This window comes from Cervus elaphus, chromosome 25 (genome assembly GCF_910594005.1).
Source record: "Cervus elaphus chromosome 25, mCerEla1.1, whole genome shotgun sequence".
Taxonomy (NCBI): domain Eukaryota; kingdom Metazoa; phylum Chordata; class Mammalia; order Artiodactyla; family Cervidae; genus Cervus; species Cervus elaphus.
In genome coordinates this window covers 16,050,951-16,076,105 of record NC_057839.1, presented here as the reverse complement: position 1 = coordinate 16,076,105, position 25,155 = coordinate 16,050,951, and the positions used below count along the sequence as shown (strand labels likewise).

General features: G+C 41.6%; 1 protein-coding gene across 7 annotated transcripts in view; it reads left to right on the top strand.

Annotated features, from left to right (window-relative positions):
* The window catches only part of MAST4 (microtubule associated serine/threonine kinase family member 4), a 603,634-nt gene that overhangs the window by 218,448 nt on the left and 360,031 nt on the right, over positions 1 to 25,155 (top strand). Inside the window, exon 1 of one of the 7 annotated variants that reach the window (XM_043887660.1) lies at positions 22,340 to 22,450. The exons of 4 other annotated variants lie outside the window; for them this stretch is intronic. In XM_043887660.1, the coding sequence (XP_043743595.1) occupies positions 22,412 to 22,450 (39 nt within the window). In that variant the 5' untranslated portion in view covers positions 22,340 to 22,411. Of the gene's footprint in view, positions 1 to 22,339; positions 22,451 to 25,155 lie in introns of those variants that run through there. 2 more of the 7 variants (XM_043887662.1, XM_043887658.1) reach the window with 2 other exon arrangements.

Here is a 25,155-nt window from a genome sequence, read left to right as displayed (position 1 = left end):
GCCTATAAAGTCATCTGCATCTGATAATTTCTTTGTGGTGATATTCTTGACCTAATTGTTTAATGTTTACCAGAATATTCAGATTATTTATTTCTTCTTGAGGCAGTTTGGTATTTTGTAATTTTGCATGACCTTGTTTACTAATCTAAATTTGAAAATTATGTTCATTCTGTGTGGCATCTGCAGCTTTGACTCCTTTCCTGTTCTTAATATTGTTTATTAGTTGTGTCTTCTCCTCCTTATCCTTCATTTTCTTGCTTAATTTTGACAGATGCTTGCCTATTAATTTTGAGTGGCTCCTGGATTTTGTGTCATGCTTAGAAAGATTTTTCTTCTTCTCAGATTCTAGCAATATTATTTCATATTTTCTTCTCTCTTTATGGGTTACTTTTTAATATTTAAACCTCTAGTCTACTTGGAGCTTATTTTTGTTAAGTAGTAAAAGAACAGTTCAATTTATTATTCTTTTTCCTAAGTGGCTAGACTGTTATTCCAACACTATTACCAAACAGCTTCTCCTTCCTGCAATGTCTAATACCACTTTTAGCATATACTAAATTCCCAAGTGTATTTTGGGTCTATTCCTTGACTCTATTTTGTTCCTTTGATTTGTCTTTCTGTATTTATAGTATGTATAATCTAATTTCTATAATTTCATGCTGTTTTTAATATCCAGTGGGGCTGGTAGGGGAACCTCATAACTTTTGAAGTTAAATGTATCTTCAGTTACATTTAAAAGACTGCCTCTCACTTTCACATTTTTCTATCAGTGAGAAATAACTTCCTCACTTTCTTTGAGAACTAGTGAGGGGAAGGGAAAAAGTCATCCCTTTTGAAGTTATTAAACATCTGCGACTTTTATAAAATCACAGGCGCTTCGGATTGTCATTTCTTCTTTTGTCAGGGTTCTGTGTTCAGCCTCCTGGGCTGTGCACTGCTCAATGTCAAGGCACCGCTCACCCCGGCTTTAATGTGGGTTGTTCTCCTGGAGTTGTGTAACACTTAACCCTGGACCTCTCTGCCCCCTGGAGCGGACTCACTGCTTCCTGCCCGTACTAGCCTGAGAACCTGGACCTTGCTGATAGTGGGTCTCCAAGGGCTGGGGATGTTTTCAGAGATGGGGAATTGGCAGCATCAGATCCAGGACCCCCTCTCCACGTGGAGATTAGCCTCCTTAGTCAGTCTCAGGGGCTCCTTCTTTGTTCATGAGAGGAGTGACCAGGCTTGCTTATCACTTGCAGATGTGAAAGCTGCACCAGCCGCCACACTAGCTCTTGAGATGTCCTCTGCTGTAGAAACTTTTTTTTATGGCAGTGTCACGGGAGCCCAGAAAGAAGTGAAGTGTTAACGACCCTAACAGTTTGCTGGCACCTTATTCAGAACATCCTCCACCTCCTGTGCTGATGAATAGCATGTGCTCACAAGGAGATGGGCACTGACAGTGCACAGGAATGATTTTCTTCATCTATCAAGCCTGACAACCCTTGGATTCCTTGTCCTGTTGGAGCAGGGAGAAGCTTGAACAGGACCGAATGGTCCCCTCGTCTGGCGTTTTAAGCAAATCTGAATTTGGTGTGAAATTAACTAGATGCCACTGAAGTTGTTGGTGGCAACAGTTCTCACTGAAGTCCTAAGCTTATAACCTGTCCCACATGGCTGAAGGATGCGTCAGACTCTCATCTGAAGTGTAACCATGCCCTGAACCTGTCAGCACAGAAAGCTCTTCATTAAGAGGGAGAGATTGGGAACCTGCCACCAGGACAGGCACAACCACATCTTTGACCACGTAGAACTTTATTTAGCTTTCTATCTCAGGAATCTTGGATCCAGCCAATCATTTAGGAAATTCGGGATTTGATAAATTCTGTTTTATTTCATTTTAAAAAGTAAATTTATATTTCCATCGTAAGCTGGTAGGTTCCCATAGGAATTTTAGAAAATGTTCTTAGAAGGTTGGGACAGAAATCATGTATAACATACAACCAATCTTAACATCGTTTCTCTAAGTGTAGATTTTTTTTTTCTGTGCATCCCAGTAATTTATGACAGCACACGTGTGTTTCTCATCGCTCACATCTTGTTTCTTTCCAAGAAGCCAGTCTTGAGCTGATTACCTGCTGGATTTTAAGGTCTCCCTGTGGCTTTCTTTCTGCTCTTTCCCCTTACCTGTAGATCTTAGCCCTGGCACTGGAACTCTAAATGTTTCTGTGTCTCAGGAGGTGCCAGCCCTTTGTCCCAGGTGCCATGTCTGATGCATCTTTTATGCAGGTGATCCCTTCTCTCTAATTCTTCTAACCCCTTGTGCCCACTTTCCCTGTCACAGGAGTTTCCGTTCTTACTCTCTAGAGAATTGTGGAGCTGAAGCGGCTCTGTCTGGCTGGGCATTTCCTCCTTGTACACCCCCTCCTCACACAAGCAGAGGAGCTGTCCCTGGACAAGGACATCCCTCGGGCAGCTGCTTCCTTAAGACTGTGAGGTCCTCCACTTCCAGCATCCTCCACGCTTTTGTGTTGGCTGCGTGGCTACCAAAGCCAATACCCCTAACTGCCTCTAGATGGCAGCATGTCCCGCCCTCTGCCTTGAGGCTAGACTAGAACAGAACAGTTGACTGGAGCCCCAAGGGTGATGTTTAGTGCATCACCCTGGTCTTTTCAGCCCTGCCTCCCCTTGCCCTTTCTTCTGTGTCAAGTCCTTTTTCAACTGCAGACAGTCATGAAGTGGGAATATCAGATACATCCTTACGCTAGGCTCATCAACTGTCTCCACCTTGCTAAGCCAGAGACAGGAATCCAATTACTCAGCCGTGTTTTGTCCAGTAATTTTGTTGTTGAGGAGCATTGCTTCGAAATGTAGCCTGGGGTTTTCTGTTAGTAATTTTTCCAAGGAGGGCTCAGAAGAGCTGGTGGGAAGTGCTGCTGGCATGACGCAGGAACTGAAACGCTAGATGCTGGGCCCTGTTCTCCTAGTTCTTGGCAGACCCTCTGGCTTGCGAAGCTCAGTTTGTTTTTGAGCAACTCAGTTTGACGTAATGTTGAATATACAGCCCCAAATCAAATTAATTATGTTTCCTGGTACAGAATACTATAAAGAGGAAGATAATGCAGAGTTGAAATCAAATTCAGGAGTGTTCAGATATTTTTAAAAATATGTATTGTGTAGGAATGTTTGGCTGGTTGTAATTTTTTTCACTCACCCGTCTCCCCTGTGAACTTTGGACTCTCGGAAGCCTGTGTCTTTGTGTTCCCTCATTGTCCTACGTCAGGGCTAGCACACACAAGTTGCTCTGGGATCCTCACTTAGACTAATAGCATTGTCTCTGCCCTACATTTGGTCGTGGTACCTGAGACCATAGCATAACCCATTTATCTCAGAATATTTAACCATGCATTCTCTCTGCCAGAGCTTCTCTGTTCCGGTGGAACTGCATTCAGTTGATGTAAACGAAATATCAAACAGCTCAGCGATCACCTACTTTATGTTAGATGTGGAACCTGTGTCCCGGGTCAGCCTTTTCTCTGCTGCTACAAAAATCCAACCCAGGCAAAAGAGACGAGCCCAGGGTCATAAAGCTGCATTTTTGTACTTTATTGGGAAATGTATGGGTTGAAGATAGCCTCCTCTTCTGAAGAAATTTTTTAAAAACACCCAGAATTTCCCCAGGGCTAGGAGAGAACATTCCTAACTCCAGACCCACCAGACACTGCTTGTGCACCAGCTAATGCCCCCTTCATCCTGTGTTTTTCTCTCCTGGCGCATTTCTCCAGAGTTTGAGTGCTTTTCCTGCCCCACAGAATGTGCCATTTGGACGAATATCACTAGACTCGGAGGAAAAGCGTATGAACGCATTTGGGAGAGAATTTACATGGGGCTGGCTCTTGAGGCCTTTCCTAGTGATCACTAATCGGAAATGCCGTTGCACATGTCACTTTTCTAGTAAACAAATAGGGAGCCCTAAGTCCCAAATAAACAAATAGGAAAGCCTTACGGTCATTCATGGCATCAGTGCAAATTCACAGCTGTGTGGTTTTGCTGGGCTATTGATCAGCAGCCTCCTCTCAGTGTCCTCATTTGGGGGATAATCTGCCTTGCAGGAAGGAAGAGAGCTCATTCCATTTTATTGATAAAATCCTTCCTTCAATGCCCTGATTGACATTTTAATGGTAACCTTTTGTTAATACAAGAATGCATGAAAAAGAAAAGTAACCCAGTGTGTTGCTATCCCTGCTGACATTTTTATAAAACTAATACAGACACAATCTTAAAATGATGTAAATTCACTTCTCCTTCTTGTCCTTTTCCCCAAAAATAACCCATTGGTAATTGTTTCTTGTTACTTGTTGCAGAGAAAAAAATTTTTTGTGTATATCTCTATAAATAAAGCAATTAAAACACTGGACATACTGTTGGAGACTTGCTTTTTGATTTATTAATAATATGAAGATCTCTCATATTAGCGCATACATCTCTACTGTGTCCCTTTTAATGGTGGCATGGCATTTCATCACACGGCTACATCATCGTATAAATTACCCGAGCAGTCCCTTGGTCAACTCTCAAACAAGTTGAAAAGCCCTCCAGCTTTGACCTATGTGACACCTGCTGTGTGAATGCTTGCCCACAATTCTTCTTAGTTGTAGGATGATTTGTAGTTGTTGGTGAGGTAAGTTTTCTCCCGGCGTTTAATCAGAGTGGCATGGGATGTATCACGTCGTATAGAAGAAATGACTTGGAAGTTTATTTACTATTATTATTGTTTATTTCTACAAACAGTAGTTTTTCTTCCTTGCCTGCAGGCCATTTGGCAGAGATACGCTCTGCTCCGCGAGATCATTCAGGCTGACAGACGTCCTGCCACCTTTATGTCCTTTCCAAGATCACCTTGGGTGTTGACACCCAGATGTCCTTAGTCACTCAGTGGTGTCCGACCCATTGCGACCCCGCGGACTGGGATTCTCCAGGCAGGAATACTGGAGTGGGTTGCCATGCCCTCCTCCAGAGGATCTTCTGACCCAGGGATCAAAGCCAGCTTTCCCTCATTGCAGGCAGATTCCTTACCATCTGAGCCACCAGGGAAGCCTGTTGACACCCAGATTGTAAATCTGGGCAGGACTTGTATGGGAAGTGTTCATGGACAACTCTTTTTTAAAAAAAAGTATTTATTTAGCTGCGTTGGGTCTTAGTTGTGTCATGCAGTCTTCATTGCACCATGCAGGATCTTTTGTCGTGGCATGTGGACTCTCTGGCTGTGGTACGTGGGCTCAGAAGTTGCAGTACCTATGGGATCTTAGTTCCCCAACCGGGAATCAAACCTGCATCCCCTGCATTGCAAGGTAGATTCTTAACCACTGGACCACCAGGGACGTCCCTTCGTGGACAAATCTGAAAGAACGGCGCACATCTACACCTTCACCCATTGTCTGGAACTTGGTCTTATGGCCACACCCAAGTGCATGAGAGGCTGGGAGATATATTGTAGCTTTGTACCCAGGAACAAAAGGAAATAGTTTGAACAAGTAAATAGCCAGTTAACATGGCCAAAACCTTGTGAATGGGATGATATACCTAAGCATCAGTTGTCACCACAAATGGTGTGTCTGGCTACCTATCTTCTCCCTTGAAGTTCCTGGTATTGAGTCTTCTTGTGAGCTGAGTGGCTTCAGTCATGTCTGACTCTGTGCGACCCTATGGACTGGAGCCCTCCAGGCTCCTCTGCCCATGAGATTACTAGAGTGGGTTTTCATGCCCTCCTCCAAGTATTGTGTCTACTGGCCAGTGAATTCAGAAGAGGTACTTTCTCCTCTGCTCTGTAATGCTTTCTGACATTCACCCTCAAGACCTACACAGTTCTTTGATGACCATGAATGTAGTATTTCTGGCTGTGTGCCAAGATCTTAATTTTCAGATGTGTAACTGAACTTGAAGAGAAGAAGCAAAATGGGATGCGAAGGTTTTCACTGAGTCCCCGGAAAGACGTTGCTGTGAAAGCGGAAGTTATGGGGATGCTGCTGTTACTCCGCAGAACAGCCTTGTGTCCATTCCCTCGGAACTTCGAGTGTCTTTTCCTGATAAACGTCACTGGGAGCTTCTTCAGTGATGATTTTCTGGAATAGAGGAGGACCAGGCAGGGCTTCTCTGGTGGCTCAGCAGCAAAGAATCCGCCTGCAATGCAAGAGCCGCAGGAAACTCGGGTTCTATCCCTGGGTTGGGAAGATCCTCTGGAGGAGAGCATGGCAGCGCTCTCCAGTATTCTTGCCTGCAGAATCCCATGGACAGAGCAGCCCAGCAGGCTACAGTCCGCGGGGTCGCAGTGAGTCGGACACGGCAGAAGTGACTGAGCACGCATGCGTGAGGGTGCAGGACTTGGGCAGAGGTGGCTCACGTTGGTTTCTCTCTTCCCTACCCCGGGCTCCTTGCCAGATGGTCCCTGAATGCTCGGAGAGAGGGGGCAGGGATGCTCTGCTGTCCCTTGCCTCTGCTGCTGAGGGTTCCCAGCTCAGCTGCATCGGAGTCAGTGGTTTATGGCCGCACACAGCTTAATCATAAATTTCTCTGTATCAACACTTATTTTTTCTTTTTAATGATATCATTTTAGGATGAGAGTGAAAAATTTAAAAAAACATGACCCATTGGTATATGGGTCCTGTTTTCAAAGTAAAAAAATGAAGACTCAAATCACAGACTCATCTAAACATGTTTGAACTTTAACTGAAGAAACTTTGTTTCAGAAAATGTTCAAAACTGGTGCTTTGTCCTTCTGTACCCCTCTCCTTTGTCATTTTTTCTGGTGTTCATTCAAGTAAGTTGGATGCATGTCAGAGCTTGGAAAAAGCCTCAGCATATTTCTGATGTCTTCATAGAACATACAGGACTTTCTGAGTCGGTTAACATCTGTTACCTTAAGCATCTTACTAGTCAGTCATGTCAGGAAAGGATAATCTGGTCAGCATCTTGATTTAGTTTAGTATTTAGTCCTAGTGACCCTAGCTTCCCTGGTGACTCAGATGGTAAAGAATCTGCCTGCAAGGCAGGAGACCTGTTTGATTCCTGGGTTGGGAAGATTTCCTGGGTTGGGAAGATTCCCTGGAGAAGGAAATGACAACCCACTCCAGTATTCTTGCCTGGAGAGTTCCACTGGACAGAGAAGCCTGGCAGACTACAGTCCATGGGGTTGCGAAGGGTCCGGCATGACTGAACCACTTTCGCTTTGGTCCTAGCACAGTAGTTTGTAAAGGAGGCAAAAGGTTATGCTAAAAGGAATAGAAAGACCTGTTTTGTTCCTCTCGACTGATGACGGCATTGCATACTGCTTAAATGATGATACCTGTCAGGTTTTCAGACATTTTTCTAAGAAAGGAGAACAGATATTAAAAAGATAGCTGTGAATGCAACAGGGACTGACAGAAAACCTGGTGACTTTAGAGATCGATACTGTAATTGTGTACATGAGCTGTAATTTATCAAAGCTGCTCAAAGTATTTTATGAAGGCGTTCAGGAGTGCTCTAATTTTACAAATGAAGCAATTCATGGACGACCGTAAACATTTCCAAGTCTAGGTCTGTTTTGAGTCTGGAGTCAGAGAAGTGCAAACAGCAGAATAAAAGATCAGAGAGGGTCAGCGGGGTAATGGTATGAACTTCTGCGTTAGTGCACCATCAATAAGCATCTTTATGGCATAGCCAGTGGTACTGAGCTGACCGTGGAGCCACACTGGACCAGGAAGGATGCCAAGAAACAATCAATAGAAGATGTATTTCTGAAAATTAATATTCTACTACTGAATCTTATTGATTCAGGGATTCTGAAAGTAGCCACAGATAATTTTAAGAAACAAAAGCATATGAACTTTTCGAGAAGGCCAGAATAACAAGGAAATTCCACCTCTGACACCGAACCCAGAAACCTGATTCAGCAAACATAAAACTTTCCCTGTTCATCCTCCGGAGGCCCCTGCCTGTGTTGGCTTAGAGAGGTGGTTGGCCTGTGAAACATCTTTGAAGCTTCATTGGCACTGGTTGAATCTTTGTTCCCATTTGTCTTTTGTTTGTTGTTCAATTATGTCCAGCTGTCATGAACTGTAGCCCTCCAGGCTCTTCTATTCATGGAATTCTCCAGGGAAGAATACTGGAGTGGGTTGCCATTCCCTTCTCCAGGGGATCTTCCTGACTTAGGGGTTGAACCCTGGTCTCCTGCATTGCAGGCAGATTCTTTACCATCTGAGCCACCAGGGAAGTCCCCAGGGAAGCTCCCAGAGTACCTATATTTAGTGATGTTGTTAAGAGAGACAGTAACAGCATGGTGAAACTAAGAGGAAAAATAGAAATGCCTGGAATGTGTGATGCAGGGTCAGACCTTTGAAGGAGGGGGTGTGAGGCTGAAGAGGAAAGGGGAATTCTGGGCGTTTGGGAATAGAAGCTCCCCCTCCAGCACCCTGGGAGGGCGGTGCTGCTGCAGATGAATAACAGTGGTTTTGGGGAGCTGCTGGCCTTGACCACACCTGGCTTCCTCCTCTTACTCCCTCCATCCCGTCTCCCTGCTTCTCTCATCTTCCTTCTCACATTCCCACTTCTCTTGTGAGTCTATTATTTATAATGTATAGGGGGTGGTAGGTGATAAGAAGCAGTCTCCCTAGGTCTCAGTTTTCATGTCTCTAAAAGGAATGGTTTAATGTCTCTAAAAGGTGGCTTCCTGCTTTGGGGTGGGATGATTCTGGGCTTCACCTTAGGCTGACCATCCTTATTGAAGCATTTCCTGAAAAATGTTAATGACAACTCTTTTGTAGTCCTAAGTTTTTCAAGAAGTCTAATTCCTGATAAAATTGTTCTTGGGAAGTCTTGCTCAGTATATAGTTAAGGACCACTTACCACATTCTTGTGGGGTTTTTCATCTTTCGATTTTCTTATTAAGTTGAGAATAAGAACAGTTTTTGGCAGCATTGTATTTTCACAAATATGGATAGCAAGAAACATTAGGGGAACTGTTTACAATTGGTGAATCAAATTGGAGACTATGAGGAATGTTGTATTCTTTCAACTTTTGTGTAGGCTTGAAAACTTTCAGAATGAAATATTGGAGGGTAAAAATGGGCAACTGAGACAAATCAAATAAAGCAGTTTATTAAATGACTTTCCCAGGGGCAATCAAGGGTTAAGTGGGAGGACCTGGAATGGGTTTCAGTGGCTCAGCTGCCATTCTAGTGCTTCCTGGGCCCTAGCTCCTCCCTAAGGGAAAGACAGGTATAGGAAGGAATTTCCTCCAGGCTACTGCTTCTGAAGGAAATGTCTCTGAGTCTAGCAGCGTTTGTATTTCTGTGTACAAATTACCCAAATGGGCAAAGCAGGCGATAAGGACCTGTCAGCTCTATAAAAGTGCTCAATGAATGGCATTAGATAAATAAGTTCACCCATTGAGAAGAAATGGGTGGCTGTAATTCTGAGCCTGGGATTTTCATTACTGACAGCTTTAAACAGAAAAGAATTCCATGGGCAGCAGTACTTGGTAGTGAAGGAAGGGATGTTAGGTGCATATCTGATAGGAGGGGAGACAAAGTCAAAACCGCACAGTATATTTCTTCACTGTTTTCCTTGGAAGTGCATTGTGACCAGTGGAGTCTGAGAAGATCCTTGCCCTCTTTCTTTAGCTTAGGGCAATTCAGGAGAGAAATGTTGAACACACCCCAGGCTCACATGGCTTAAGAGGAAGGAGAGGTGAGTCTCCAGGGACAGCTTTACCTGAACAGAAAGTGGCATTTGCCTGGCACTTTCCCCCATCTCATGTATAGCATGTGCTTAATTGCTCAGTCATGTCCGACTCTTTGCAGCCCCGTGGACTGTAGCCCGGGCTCCTCTGTCCATGGAATTTTCCAGGCAAGAAAACCGAAGCAGTTTGCCATTTCTTTCTCCAGGGGCTCTTCCTGACCCAGGGATTGAACCCACGTCTTTTGCTTCTCCCACCTTGGCAGGAGGGTCTTTTATCACTGCGCCACCTGGGAAGCCCTTAGTAACAAACTGTGAAATCAGAATATCTGTGTCTGCTGGGTGCACACCTCGCTGACATGATAGCATTTGTAAAAAGCTGAGCATCAGTACTCTGTGTAGTCGGTGCTAGGAGCTCTGGGTGGATCGTCAGCTTGGGTGGGAGGCAGTCAGTCTCATCCTGGTCTCAAGAAAGCATCGTCTCTCACAGGTCTGTCATGACCTTTGGTTGCCTCCCTTGTGCCTGATCGAGCATGATGAGCAGCCGTGATGATAGGTAAGAAGCCAGCACTTCCATCGGAGCATTCAAGACATCATCACCTAGGGGCACCCTTGATGGGACAGACTCTGTGATTTCTGTTAGATCACCTTCATTTGAAGCATACATTCACTTCATCTGCATTAACTCAGAATCAAGAGTTTTAAAAGCTGAAAAAAGGAAATCAAGTGAAGTGCACTGATGCTAATGGTGTTGTGTCCAGTAGGTGGCACCTCAGCAAATCTCATTTGTAGCTGATAGAAGTAAACATGTTGAGAGGATTTTTTAAAGACACATTCATATTGCATGTGAGTGGAAGGTATGCCCTGGGCACAGGGGGGTTCATGAAGTCAACTGGGGGAAAAAAAAACCAGTTGGACTTTGTAAAAATAACTCTCTCACTGTAAGAAAACTGTCAGGAAGAGCTTATAAAAAGCTAGTGTCTGTTTGAAATTAAAATACTTTGTCACATCACATGGAGATTTTTCACAACATTTGGGCTGCAGATTACTGCTATTAGACAGTGCTGTTAATCTTGATAGCCTTTTGAGCTTTAGAGAATAATATATGATCACTGTTTTGGTATCAGGTTTGTATATTTGAATTATGTTGAGAAAATATTGAATACTTGAGCTGGAGAAATTCCTTCCACTAATATTTTAAAGGACATTTTAGTGCATCATGTTAGGTGTAATTCTTGAAAGAATAGATTTCATGTTTCTAGAATGCATTGTTAGAAACTTTTAATGCATGTGCAGTTAAACACCAGACCAAATCAGCAGCCTCATGTTAAGAATCTGTGATGGTTTTTAATACATAAAGAAACACAACTTTATAACGCAAAGAAAGATGCTTCTTCAGAAACATGCAAAGGAAGCAGCATTTTCACTCCATAAATACAAGTGTCCCCTCTGAAAACTGAGTAGTGAAATTAGTAACTTATTTCTAAAACATGCACTTCAGAAGGCAAGTAAGAAGTTTTTTTAAAATCCTGCTTTCCAGTCAAGTGTTAGAATTGCATTGTATATTTTTCCCTAAGGAAGTCTATATCTTTCCTGATGACGTAAGGAATCTCTGTGTAATGTTTTACAAAATGAAATCAGAGCTAATCTATTTATATTTTCTGTAGATAAAGTGGCCAGGGTACACAAGTCCTATTGTGTTTAGCTTTCTTCAGAGGACAGTTAAAGAACACAATTAATAGGCGCCTCACAAATGTCCTTTCCCATCTGTCTCAGAGGAGACTGGTGGCAGCCACTCAGGGTTGGCAGGTGAGGTATAAAACCGTCACCCGAGCTCGGGCGGCACTGGGGAAACCTGCAGAAGGACACGATGAAGGATCCTATTTGCTTTTCATAATTGAGTCATTGTAATGTGTTTAGTAAGACCAAGACAGATAGGACTTACTCAGTTCACTGAGCTTCAATTTTAGAGAAAGATTGTACAAAAATGCATTGTCTTTCCATGGAAATACTCATCTTTGATGAAGAGACTAAAAGGCATGTTCTTTCACAGCTATGGGAATCAGTCCTTCCTTTCCTTACTATTTCCCATCACCTCTGTCGCCTCGCCCTTTTCTCAAGCTGAATAATCACTTACCAAGTAGACAACGGGGAATTAGTGGTAAGTAGTGGAGACCTTCTGACCACTGGGCTCCTGTTATCTTCCCCATCTACCCCACTCAGTAGTTTCACTTCTTTCAGACCAGTGGTCACCAAAGCTTGTCTGCACAGTGGATTGCCTGGGGAGATTCAGAAATTACTCATATTTGCCTCCCGCCCCCACCTCCGCCTAAGATTGGGATTTAATTGGTCTGGGCGTAGCTTTAGTGTTTGGAAATTATGAGGGCTCTTCCAGGGAATCCGATGTGGAGATCAATTTGGGAACCATCATTTACGTCCTCTTCCCAAACCTCCCTCATTCTCTGCCCACCCTTCTGTGCTTGCAGCACCAGCACCTTGAGTAAATATTTGTCCTTGAGATTCCACCAATCCCTTTGTTGTTTTGTTTTGTTTTCAGGTGTGAGATACCATGACCATGTTCCAGTGGAACAGAGTCTCTTCCCTCTTTCTATTCTCGACATCCATCTTAATGCCTAATCCCTAGCAGCTGTTTAGAGATTGGTTTTTGAATCAAGTGCATAAAATTGTATGTGTGTGTATGTATGTATATATAGTAATACAACAATTTAAACAAGTTGATTCATGTACTTCTGACTCAGGGCATTTTTACTGCTCAGGTAGATACTTCTCCTTTACTTGAAGAGTCGAGATTTCCTAATCTATCTTTTCTTAAAGCAATGATAAGTACATAAAATTAAAAAGGAATATGTTCTCTTGTGTGGTATTAGCTTGTGTCACAAAATCCAGCTTTAGATAAGGGGACAAAAGAAGGCTAAGCCAGTGTTCAATGAAACTCAAGGAAGTAAGTGTAGAGTGTTGTCAGCTTCTAGCAGGAGAATTTCCTGCTGCCTTCCTTACTTAAAGAATATTAATTTATCTAATTGATGATAATCTGGTCAATTTATTGCAGCATTAAAAATGAAAATCAGTTACCATGCCAAAATATTCAGTGATGTGCCTGAGACTTTTAACATTTTATTTTATTTTATTAGGTGATAATGGGAAGCATAATTGTTAATGTTTGATTCTGGCAAAATACAATTAGTTTCTGTGAAACACATTGTGCATTAATGATGTCATTAAGATTAATGAATATAAATGAATGAACTAGGGGTTTCAAATAGAACTGAGTGACTTTCTATCAGTCTGTAAAACTTGAGATAGGTTTCCTTGATTTTTTGAGGAGAATATGCCAGAGCCCCTGCTGCATTTTCATATAGACTAGACAGAAATTAAATCAGCTACCCAGGCAAATCAAAATTTTAAAATATTTTATAGGAAGACTGTTGTATACTGATTTCAGTCCGTGAAAGCTACCTCTTAATTTTACTTTAAGAATTATTTTCAAGACCATTTTTTAGAAACTTATATGTCCTGTGTGTGTGTGTACATATATACACACACACACTGGTGTTTAAGAAAATCAGGGTAATAAATCATTGTTCATTAAATTAGAGATGACAGTGTGGTGGTGTCTATTCCAGATGTTCCCCAATAGACATCTATTGCATTTATATTTAAAATATTATTAAGAAACCCAGACAAGTTAAGCATTTTTCTTGAGCAAACAGATGAAGAAAGGAAAAACTGGGAGAGACTACCCGTCAAAGTTTTAGATGAGAGTCAAGGACTAAATGTATAATAACGTGACCCCAAGAATCGTGGTATTTTGAGTGCTGTTGCGTGACTCTCTGTTCTTGTAGGGTAGAGAGCAACTCTGCCACTGCAAGACAAAAACATAACCCCAATGTATCTGTGGCCCATGTACTTGTAATTTAAGCCCTGTGTTTGCAGAATCCTCTTACTGAACCAGATACAGAGAGGTACTGTGTCATCAGGTGAAGCTTAACGTGTAAGTTCGTCTCCTTGGTCTGACCTTCAACTAATAATGCTGCTGTTTCTCCCTCTCTGCTTGTGTTTGTTTGGTTTTCTTTCTTTCTTTTTCTTCATTTGTCTGTCTATTTTAAAGTTTTGCAGGGCAGCCCTTGCCCTTGAATTGCAATTGAAGCAATTTGGGACCGCAGAAGTGGACTAGAAAAGTGAGGCAGGGAGGAAAGGTATTTTGGGAAAGCGGCTGCTGCATGGGCACCGGGATGCAGCCTGAGAAGCCGGAGTGCTTTCGTTGGCTCTGCCTTTTTGCTGTTTCCTTGACCTTGAGCTCTTCTTTTAACCTCATTGCCTCGCTTTCCTCATGGGTAAATTGGGCCAGTCTCTTCCTTTTCTCCTTTGAAAGAAGCTGATGAGGATTAATGAGGTAGAATCTGGAGCACATTTTGTGTTTCTCCGAAGAGTACATTTCAGGGAAGCTGGAAGACAGAGTCAATATCGTAGAGAAGTGGAACTCACATTGCTTACTGTGTTAGATGACAGAGTCCCAAGGAGTGCTTACTGTCTGTCAACTGAAGATGAGTTGTGGGCACAGCTCCATTTCGGCTCACTTCTAAATCAGATGCCATGTTAGTAGAGGATGATGGAAGGAAAGGCAAACCAATTTGAGGAGCAGTGGAATGACAAACAGGATTCAGGACAGATGTCTGACTGCCACCTGCTTGCCTGAAGGAAAGCAACTTGTTTGTTAATCATTGCTATCTGTACCTCTCCTCAGCATTTTGCAGAAGAGCCACCAAAATTGTTTGACTCTATGAACATAATCCAAAAAAGGTCAGAATGAGGTTCCCAGCAAAACCTCAGAAATTAATCGAACCTGGAGCCTCAAGGTAGAATAAGGTTCCAGACGTGATCACTGGATTTAAAACAGTTTGCTCGAGGCTCTTCAGATCTATATCGTAATTCATGTGGATACAAACACAGAGACGAAGAAAGACTGGTTACTTCATGCATGAATTCCCACCCTAATTTTGTTTAGCATGCTGTCTTTGGTCAATCAGCTTTTGAATTCCGAGATGACTAGGCTTAGTTTTTCTTCTTAGAAGATTCTCCGTAACTGTCCTTCGCTTGTATTTACTTTTTTGGAGTAGTTTAGATAGGTAACAGTACATTTAACCTAGAACTTAGCTTCTTGTCATTGTAGGACTAAAAAAGAAAATTTCAATGCATGTGTAGCCTAAAAGTGCATTTATAATCTCTGATTCAGTATATATAATCTCTGATTCCATTAAACCGAGAATAGAGCTCAAAATTTGAAAATAATCTTCATCTTTTATCTCTAGGTAGATCTCATCACTTTAGGAATAATTTTAGAAATCTCTGTTTCAGAAGCTCATAAAATACTTAGTTGATGCCAGGAATATTATCATGCATATAAACACATTGACGCACACATGTCTGAAGCTCATACGGTGGGTAGGTAGCCTGTGGTGGCAATACAGCCAGGATCACTCCCTCATCTACTCCCGTCTCCATCTATATATTAATGTGACATATAGGAGTTTGCTAAATATTAGTTTATGGTCCCAGTGTTAGCTGTGTGTCATTTAGAGATGAAGGGACATAGTTGGAAAAAAAAAATTGGAGCCATTTCCCATTGTCAGATCTTCATAAATGCCCCTCGATAAAAAAAATGAAGTTGTATTACCCAACTTTATTAGAAATGCTATATTTTGTTGGATCCGTGTGTTCGCAAAGTAGAGAATATTTTCCTGCCGTGATTGATGTTGGGTCATTTATGAGGATAGTCTGCTATATTTCATATGTATATGAGGGTGTCATTGTTAAAATGTTCAAAAGAAAATTACGTATGTGATTTATATTTTATTATTCCCTCCTAGGATGTAATTTTTTCAATACCATGATTCCCGTCATATTGTCAGTGGTGATTTGATGGCTAATATGCCAGAAATAATTAGATTTTAAAAGGTGATGCGGACGTCAAGACGATATAGCTTTTCTTCATGCCTGTTACATTGTGGAAGTCACTGATTGCATACATTGTAACAGTCTTCAGGGTTACAGGCAGGATGGAAGATGGAGCTATATGCAGGAAGCGTGGGATGCAGCATATTTCAGAGGCATATGCTTGCTACTGACCCTACCTGCAATTTTCGCTAAATGAAACATGTGTTTTGGAAAATGCCACTCTTTGGATAAATTCAGACTTTTGTGTATTATCAGTGGGAAGATGTGGATCCTCTCTTTCGTTTGAAAGTGAGAAAATTCCTCCTCCCCCTAGAAGGCATCAAGCCCTTTTGTTTCAGTCTCCTTGACAGGTTTACTTTTTTTTTTTTCCCCTTTGGGGAGAAAAAGACATACAGTATGAACAGCATTTTTTCAACTTTTGAGATGAAAACTTTATTTTCCAGTTTTACATGACCAATTTAAAATACAGAGCAAGGTAATTTGTAGTTTCAGTGTTTAATCCTGAGCATAATAGCTCCTGGGACTTTGTAGAAGGGAACCTATTTCTGGGTATCTTTTGGGCATTGATGACACTGGTGATCTGTATCACTTGTATGTTACTTTCATGTTTCTGAAGATTAGACTAATGCTGTAATATTCCAGTATTGGACATGGGTGAAGATGAGTGTCAACTGTAGCCAAGCATTTAACAGTTAACAGGAAGTCCGCAGCATGCTTTTCAGCCCCCACGCTTCAGCACATCCCTGGTGTCAGAGCACTGCTTTCTCACTTGGGAGAGTCCTGAGGAGGAGGCACTGCTGGGAAGCTGAGTTCCCCCCTCAACCTCTTGTGCATACTTGGCCAATCGAAGGAGCCTGAAACCAGGCAGGTAGCTGAGTGGCATGTGAAGCAGATGCTTGATGAGATGCTCATAGCCTGGAGGAGGAAGGGGGAGTTTGGAGTCATGGTTGTGGAGTCAACAGAGGAGGGACCAGGTGCCCAGTGTAAGGGGCACGGACTGCTCCTGCTGGGGGGGCACTGGGACCCAGTTCCCCAGCAGTTTCCCAGCTTCCCAGCAGGTGGCCTCCTCCTCTTTGCAGTTCCCACTGCTAAGCCTGTGGTAACATCTTAATTTCACAAACTGAAGTTCAAGAAGTGGAGGGACCTTCCCTGGCTTCCAGGCTGTCTTGTTGGGGAACGTGCCCTGGACCACTGGCTCTCAGGCAGGGCACTTTCTTCCAAGGATGCTGGGAAGTCATGCCTCCCGGAAAATGGAAGGAAAAGCCAGGGTTGGAATTTCCCCTCCCTTTCAGCTTCTCATCATTGCTCAGGACAGCCTTGCCCTGAGTCATTTCACCTGAAAGGAAAGACTGATTTATCAAGTGCCTTCGATGGCAGATTCCAGAAAATGGAAGTGTGTCAGTCTGCAGACTGAAGAGCTTTGAAAAGCCCCCAAGTTCATGGGAATGTGTAGCACGCTGGCACTCTACAACTGCAAAGGGAGCCTTGGTTCTGTAGAATTGACTCTTTGTAAACAAATATATGCTATATTTAGAGCTGTATACTTTGGGAGCCAGAAGGGTGAAGAGTTGTAAGAGTGGGACCTTTGAAGGCCCAGGTGCATTGAGGAGAAACAGAGGCCACACCCCAGCACTATCCCCTGGCTGCTTTCTTCCTCCACCCAGCTCTTGCCGAGGGGCATCACTCTCTCTTCAGCCCTAAAGTAGCTGAGGTGTTGTTAAGTCGCTCAGTCGTGTCCAGCTTTTTGCAATCCCATGGACTGCAGCACGCCAGGCCTGCCTGTCCATCACCAACTCCTGGAGCTTGCTCAAGCTCATGTCCGTTGAGTCAGTGATGCCATCCAATCATCTCCTCCTCTGTTGTCCCCTTCTCCTTTTGCCTTTAGTCTTTACCAGCGTCAGGGTCTTTTCTAATGAGTTGGCTCTTCGCACCTCCTCCTTTTGAGTTTTAGAGACCTGTGGCCATGAATCTGGGATTCCACAAGCTCTTTCTGGTGTGTGCTGACCATGAATAGCTTAGAATGTGGTCATTTTCACCTTGAAGCTAAAAAATTTGACACCCCTCATGCGTTCTTTTCACCTTGAAAACAGGTTTTTCTTCTATGTTTAAACATTAAGAGGTAGTAGGGTTGTTAGGAACCCAAATTCCAGAGTCAGCCTGTCAGGATTGGTACCCTAGTTCTGCCCTTCCTTGACTGTGTAATCTTTGGAAAGTTACTTAACCTCTCTGGTCAGTTCCCTTATCTGTATAATGGGGATGATAATATACCTAATTCATAGGGCTGTTGAAAGAATTAGATCAGATGACTTGTATAAAGTACTTCGAGCAGTGATTGTCACATACTGTGTGATCAGTATTTGTTGGCTGTTATTAGAAATAAAACATGGAGGAAAATAAAGTGCTAAAATTAAGAAGGATTATAAATGTCAACACTGAAATGTATGTTTTGAGTAAATCTCACAGCTGCATTCCTTACTGGTGTTCAGGGTTCTCTTTACCACTTAACCTGCCAGAGGAATAATAATCATCACAATAATAGATATTTTATATGCATTGTCATGAATGACCTGTTTCTTATTTGCAACTTTTTATGACCTTTATGTTACCTTTTTAAAATATGACATACGCATTGGCCACTGGCATTTATCTATGAGTAGAAAAAATAATCAATGAATGAATGAAGGAATTTATCCCCTGGCTATATTGGATTTCCTCATGAGTGAGCAGAGGCTACAAACCCTTGGTAGGTTGTCTCAAAGTAACAAGATGTTGTGGCTAATGCATTTTGTGGGGTGTTTGTCTACCTTGCTAAGAAGTAGTAATGGCTACAAACACACACAAAAGCAAACATTAAGGACAAATCTCACAGCAGATTGTGGCGATGGTACTAGAAATCACATCCTGAGCACACCGGGAACTCTGGTGAGATGAGGAAGGGGTACTCTGCTCCCTCAGGCTGGTCTGGAGGGAGAAGCCTCCTACTCCACCAGGAAGAGATCCTCTACTCCCCTCCCTCATCACCTCCTTGGCTTTTGGGTAAGTGGTCCAGGAGTCAGAGGCTGAGAGCTGCTGGCAGAGAGTGGATTTAGCTGGTGGAGTAGAGTGGGTCAAGTTAGGTTTGGAAACATCCCCCAGCTTTGGTTTTTAAAAAATTGCTCACAGTGTTCTTCACCAAGGTTTCTGGGTGCAAGGTCAGTTGCTGAAGAGTGGGTAAAGTCAGAAGCTGCATTTACTCTAGAGAAACCAATGTGTCAGGAGGAGAGAGCTGTACCTTGGTTTTAAATTTGTGAGAAATATGTGACTGTAAATCACGCGACACATCTGTGTCCTAGCACCAGGTGACATCGCTATGGGTGTCATTGATCACAAAATCTCACTCTTTCTGAAAATTTGTACAACCAAACTCTTCCCACCCCTCCCCCTGATTTTTCTCCACTGGGATTTGGTCTTGTTTTTCTTTCTGTGAGCCATTTATTATAACAATAAATAAAATTTAGATTTGGTCCTTATTACAGTATCCACAGATTTTGAGTATTCTATGAAGTAAATTATGCCTATGTGTACATGAGGTGTACACATACAAATAATTTTTTTTAAAAATCAAGCACCACAAAGCCTCTGGCTTCAGATGATAATTAATGACTGAGCCTGCCAAATTTTATTTGAATACACATGTAAAAGCTCTACACATTGAGTTTGGTACTCTGTGAACTGACTCATAATAATATGAACAGATTCCACGAAGGTATAAAATCACAGGAAAAATGAGTTTATTAATGGAAATTAGGCTCGCTCCTAATTATTACCTGTGAATAGTGTCATCATTTGAAGTTTTTATTGCATTTTAACACATGGCTTATCTTGATGAGAAAATATATAGCAAAGGGTAAATGTAGCAATTTTCCTTTTACTATTCCCTCTGCTAAGCCATTATTGCTTGATGTTATTTTTCAGCAGCCTTTCATTTTTGTCCTAAATGTTTTTGCCTCTGGCTTGTTTTATTTCTTTAAAATGTACGTGTATCACTTCTCAAAGTGATACATTTTGACAGGTAATCGATATTTTTTCATACTAGATTTGATGGTGCAATGGTCATAATCTTCATCGTAGACTTAGTTAATGGTTGAATACTATCCTAGATTTTTATCTCAGAATATTCCTTTGTTAAGAAACATACTTCTCACCTTTAGCCAAGATCCCTTTTTATCAACCCCAGCCACCAAACAGGTCTAGCTGCTGAGTGCCTGCGATGCCCAGAGCCCACTTATCTGAGATACACATACCTGACTTTCTGTCAGTATGTCCTCGAAATGTCTTCTGATAGCACTTCCAACCATCTTACTCGATTGGTCACAGAAAAGATACTTCTGGGGTTTATATATAATTTTTTTTCCCCTCCCGACATCCTATGATCTCTGCTTGAAGGGGAAAAGTCTTTTCCCTTCCTTTTCTTTAGTGGGAACTTGATGTCCTCTATCAGACCCCACTTTCTCTAGAAGGACCAGCACAATGAAGATCACAGCTCTCAGATCACAAGCACATATAAGGACACCATGCTCGGCTTTTGCTCTTCCAAGTTCAGCTTCTTGGGTCATGATTTTTTTTTCTTTTAAATTCAGTTAGGACTTTCTTATGCCTCTGTGGGCAGATAAAAATGACATCAGAGTTGGTAAATATATTCTGACCTGCTGCCAAGGTACTTTGTCGAAGTCGGCACTTAAATTCAGGGAGCTGCTTAAGCTCTTCTCTCAGGAGGGTGAGTTGAGGGAGAAAGGGCAACAACTGTCATTCCTTTTGTTTTCATTGAGCAGAAAGGTCTTCCTTTTGCAGGAAAAGATTAAAGTACAGGTGGGCCTGTCAAGGATGGGAATCTGTTTCCAACCCCTTTGCAGATTTCTCCCACAGACAGCTCACCGATTCCTCCATTCCAGACCCTAGACTTTTTCATTTCTTCTCTGCCTTTTTTTTTGTCCTTCAGTTTAAACAAAAATGCATAGTATTTTTAAAAATCTATAAAAAAAAAATTGTGCTAGAAGGTTGGGGGTATATTTTGGTTTGAGCAATGACCAGGTTGGTGCCTTTTCTTTTAGAGATGGCCTTACTCCACCAAGAGCAAGAGCTAAAAAGTCTCTGGGGTTTGATTCCTTTAAGTGGTCTCCACTGAACATGCCTCAGTGGTAAAACACCCTGACACCTTTCTCCGTGGATGCTTCTGTGAGGGGTGGGTGGGTGGGAGGCCAGCGTTTCTTGACAGACTTTCTGTTTGTATGTCTAGAGATGTCTGCAAAGATGGTTTGGGAACATAAAATGCAATCAATTTTCTTCAGTGGTTAGATTCATAAATCCCTGAGCTATTTTTAATGACATAATCTAATCAATTGATAGCAAGCCTACCAGTGTGTTGACAACCAGAAAGAGACAGAAAGCTAGTGTAATAGCAGGTGTCTGGGTAGGAACCACTTGTCATTTCTTCCCCACCCCCATGCTTAGAAATTGCTAGATACCTGCATTAGGTAAAAACCAGAAATTACTGATTTTTTGAAAATAAATTATGCATTATGCCTGCCTTCTTGACTATCTTTCTTTCAAGAAAAAAAGACTATCTAATGGATAAAGTGGAGAAGGAGGTAGTGCTGAGACAAACTACAAACTACAATATAGCCCTAGTATTTGCTTTTCAGGACTATACTGTGCTCCCAGTTTAAAAGTCTTTAGAAAAGAAATCAAGGGGGAATAATTTATTATAAATTGGTAATATCAGATATTGTTACTCCTGTGCTAGGCCAGTAATGAAAACTTAATATGCATCTCTTGGTTGCTTTGAATTGAAATAAGATGAGGATGAGCGGAGTAAACAAGCTGAAACAGACTGTGAAATTGCACGTGATGGGTATCTTTTTCTTTTTAGTTGTTTATGGACTAGAAATAGGTTAATATTCCAACTAATGATGGGTCTTAAAATTTCTTCTCCCTTTTTACGTTTGGGTCGGTATGAACAGAGAAAGTTGTTATCATGAGGGAGATTAAAATCTGAACTGTATCTTTGGGCTAGGAATGGGCGGTGAGGTATTTATGTAAATAAATTGGCTTTGGCGCTGGGAGGGGTAAGGGTTCCTCCCCCCTGTAACTGGAGAGCCGCCGCCCTGAGCCCTCTGTTTTCAGGTTTTCCGGCTGCCTCTGTGTTCTATTACATTTTTTTTTTTTTTTCTCCTTTGATGCCATCAGAAAAGATGAGCGGCAGGAAGGTGGTGCTGCTTGGCTGGCCAGCTGTGCCCTAGTTTCTCACCGTCCCAATCAGCAGCTGCTGTTTGCAGAGGTGTCTGTCACCGCTGATTGACTTAGCTACTTTGACCTTATAGTTGCTTCCGAAGGGACTTGACCCGCGACCACTGCCGAAAGCTATTTTCTGGTCGTCTGGAATGCCAGGGCCAGTATTCTGAAGGAGTAGCGAAAGCCGGGCTCCCACGGTTTCTTATCTACTAGCAAGAGCCTCCTCTGCCTGGGTGGATGCTTTAGGTGTCTAAGCCCACTTGCTGCGCTTTCCCACCGAACTGCAAGCATCCGTGATCCCCGAAGTTGCTGGAGTGAATAGCTAAGCGGGACCAGCTGACTCAGGGCTCCAATCAGCTAGAGCGTGATGTAAGTGTTTAGCAGCTGCCGGGCTCTGAATTAGCGTGCCGAAGTAGCAGTAGTACAGCATGGCTAGACTGTTGTGAGAGGCTCAGAGAAAGCGGAGGGGGAGATGGATGAGTCCAGCATTCTAAGACGAAGAGGGCTCCAGGTAGGAGATCCTTCCATTCTTTAAATGTAGCCTTGCCGGTGGCCAGCCGCGGAGGATTTCAAAGTTCCCTTTTCATTCTTTTTCTGGGCACAAATATGTGCACAGTTCTTAGTATCCACTTGGCAACGTGATACGCTAAGTCTCTCTTTACAGAACTCAGTGACCCATCGCAGGGTTCAATGAGAAAGGCTCTATTGTCAGAGACAATAGATCGGACTTTTAGTTTGAGACTTTGTTGCTTGTTTGTTGTGTTGTTGTTGTTGTTTTTTTTTTTCCCTGCTGGTTGTTCAAGAATAGTTAAATTGTGGCTGGCAGTGACAGCTGATGAGCCGGTTGGGCTTTCTGTCAAGAGTCTGGGAAGTCTGTTGAGGGTAGCAACTCTGTTCAGTTCTGGGAACACAGGACTCAGGTTTGTGTCAGACTCAGCCCTTGCGGCAGCAGCATCTGTCTGATTGCCTTGCAGATGTGTGCATCTGTTGAGAGGTTTCTCCTGTCAGTGAGATGAAAGTTTCTACTAGCAGTTCAATCAGAGTTCCCTGTAATTTGTTTATGTTGAGATGAGGAAAGATATGTATCCTATCGCCTTGATTCTTTGTGCCCAAGTTGCTCTAATTAAATTACTTTGACTTTAGTATACAAATGTATTCCAAGTTTAAACTTGGCAGATCAGAAAACTTGGAAAAAACATCTGCTTGGCAGTTTGTAAGTTTCAGGAAGCCAAAATATGAGTACGTTCAAAATTAGTTTGTTTAACTCCTTGTTAACTCTTTTTTTCTCCCCTGTATAGAAGGGGTAGTTTTCTCTGTGAAAGAATCTAATCATTAGCCATTGATAAACTCTCATTCATTATTTTTGAAGCTAAAACAAAAAGTGCTTGGGAAAACCCACTATACCTTACATGTAGAAATGCCTTTCAATATTCCTTAATGGTCTTTGACTCATGGCCGGTGTAGCTGTCTGCTTTTTGTCTTAAATGTCAATTGCTAATACTAATATTATTCATATTACTCTAATACCATAATAATATTATAGATAAACTAAAGGATTATTTGTAGGTAAACAAAAGAGGGATTAAAAAAGTTGGGGTTAAATGTCATCTATTGTTCCAGACCTAAGTAAACAGACTGCCTCTAATGATTTTCAGTGTGGTCATTGTTTTGAATGTACAGTGTGGTTAGTCCCTGCTGTGGATTTCCTTTTCTTTGTCTGCATCACATCTATAAAGTTCTGGTAATGCACAGCTGTTTGTGTGGGGCCATGGCCTTTTTGGAGTTGCTAGTTAAATATGGAAAGGCTCTTTGTTAAGAAGGTGGTAAACTCTATCAAACTCCTAATGGTCAGATTATTAGTATGTTGATGGCAATTCTCCTGAGAGTTTTCTCCCTCCTTTAATTCATTTTAGATCATTCAAAGTGTGTTTTTGATAGGAAACTCCTTTTTGTGATTAATTTCTGTAACATGGATTATCACAATTTCAGAGGATGATATTGAGATATATGGTGCTTTTAAGGGTATAGACTTTGTAGAACTTTTCATTTCAGACATTTTTGTGTCTCTTTAAAATAACCAAGCTATTTTCTACCTAAGATTTGCAACAAAATAAAGGAAACCTTGCTTGTTAATATAGTACTTAGACTGTTAGATCTTCATGGTACTTAACATTCTTTTACTATGCCTGCCATACTCTACTATATAATAGTTAAAGAATGTCTGCTTTCTCCACATTGTGAGAAATAGTAATATAAAAGTACTTAAAAGTTCTGCCATCTCGTAGTTACAACTTTATTTTGGTTTAAAAGAAAGACTGTTAATCTTTTACTCCCATTATACTCAGTATTTATTTTGAAAGACATAGCACATATAGGGTAGCTGTTTTAAGAAATTCCAATATTAGGAAACTTCTTACAAAATATCAGATGTAAGTATACATTTGTATTACAAAAGATGTCACTGTAGAGTTCTTATGAGCAACGCCACCTAGTGAATTTAGGAATTAAGTTAATTTTCAAATACACACTATATGAAACATTTCAACACACAAATGAGGTACACCTGTAGTGAAGCTAGTCTGAAACCTACTCTTTAGTATGCTTGATTCTGACTGTGTTGCTAGGTGATCTTGAGCAAGTCACAAACCCTCTTGGTGTCTGCTTATTCTTCTGTAACAGGCATGCTATAACATGAATTTTGAGTGTACTAGACAGGAGATAAGCATAACTGAATTTTTTTAAGTCAGAGGCTGTGTAATAAATATACTATCATATAGTAGGTCCTGAATAAGTATTATGCTGTTGAAAGCAAAGATGAATTCCATTCTTTGTAACATTCCACATCATTACTAGTGAGATGAAACAATTATATTTTTATTCCATAATTTGTTGTTTGAATCTATTTTTGATTTAGAAGAATTACCTGTAATAGTTATTACTATTTATAGGGATCATATGACAGAATATATTATCTAATAATAAGAGATGAATAGATGCTTAGTGTTAGATACTTAGAATTGGAAGATTCATTCTTTAAATAACTTAAAGTCTAGTGTCAGAAATCTGGAGTATACGAATATTCTAATTTTCTAAAATTTGATTTTGCAAAAATGTAGAATGTGTTTAGTATAGAATAATATAGTATATGTTTAGAACCTGTTTTTAGAAGTTCAGTACCTCTAGCTCTTAAAACACAGGCCTACTAAGGTGTTTATA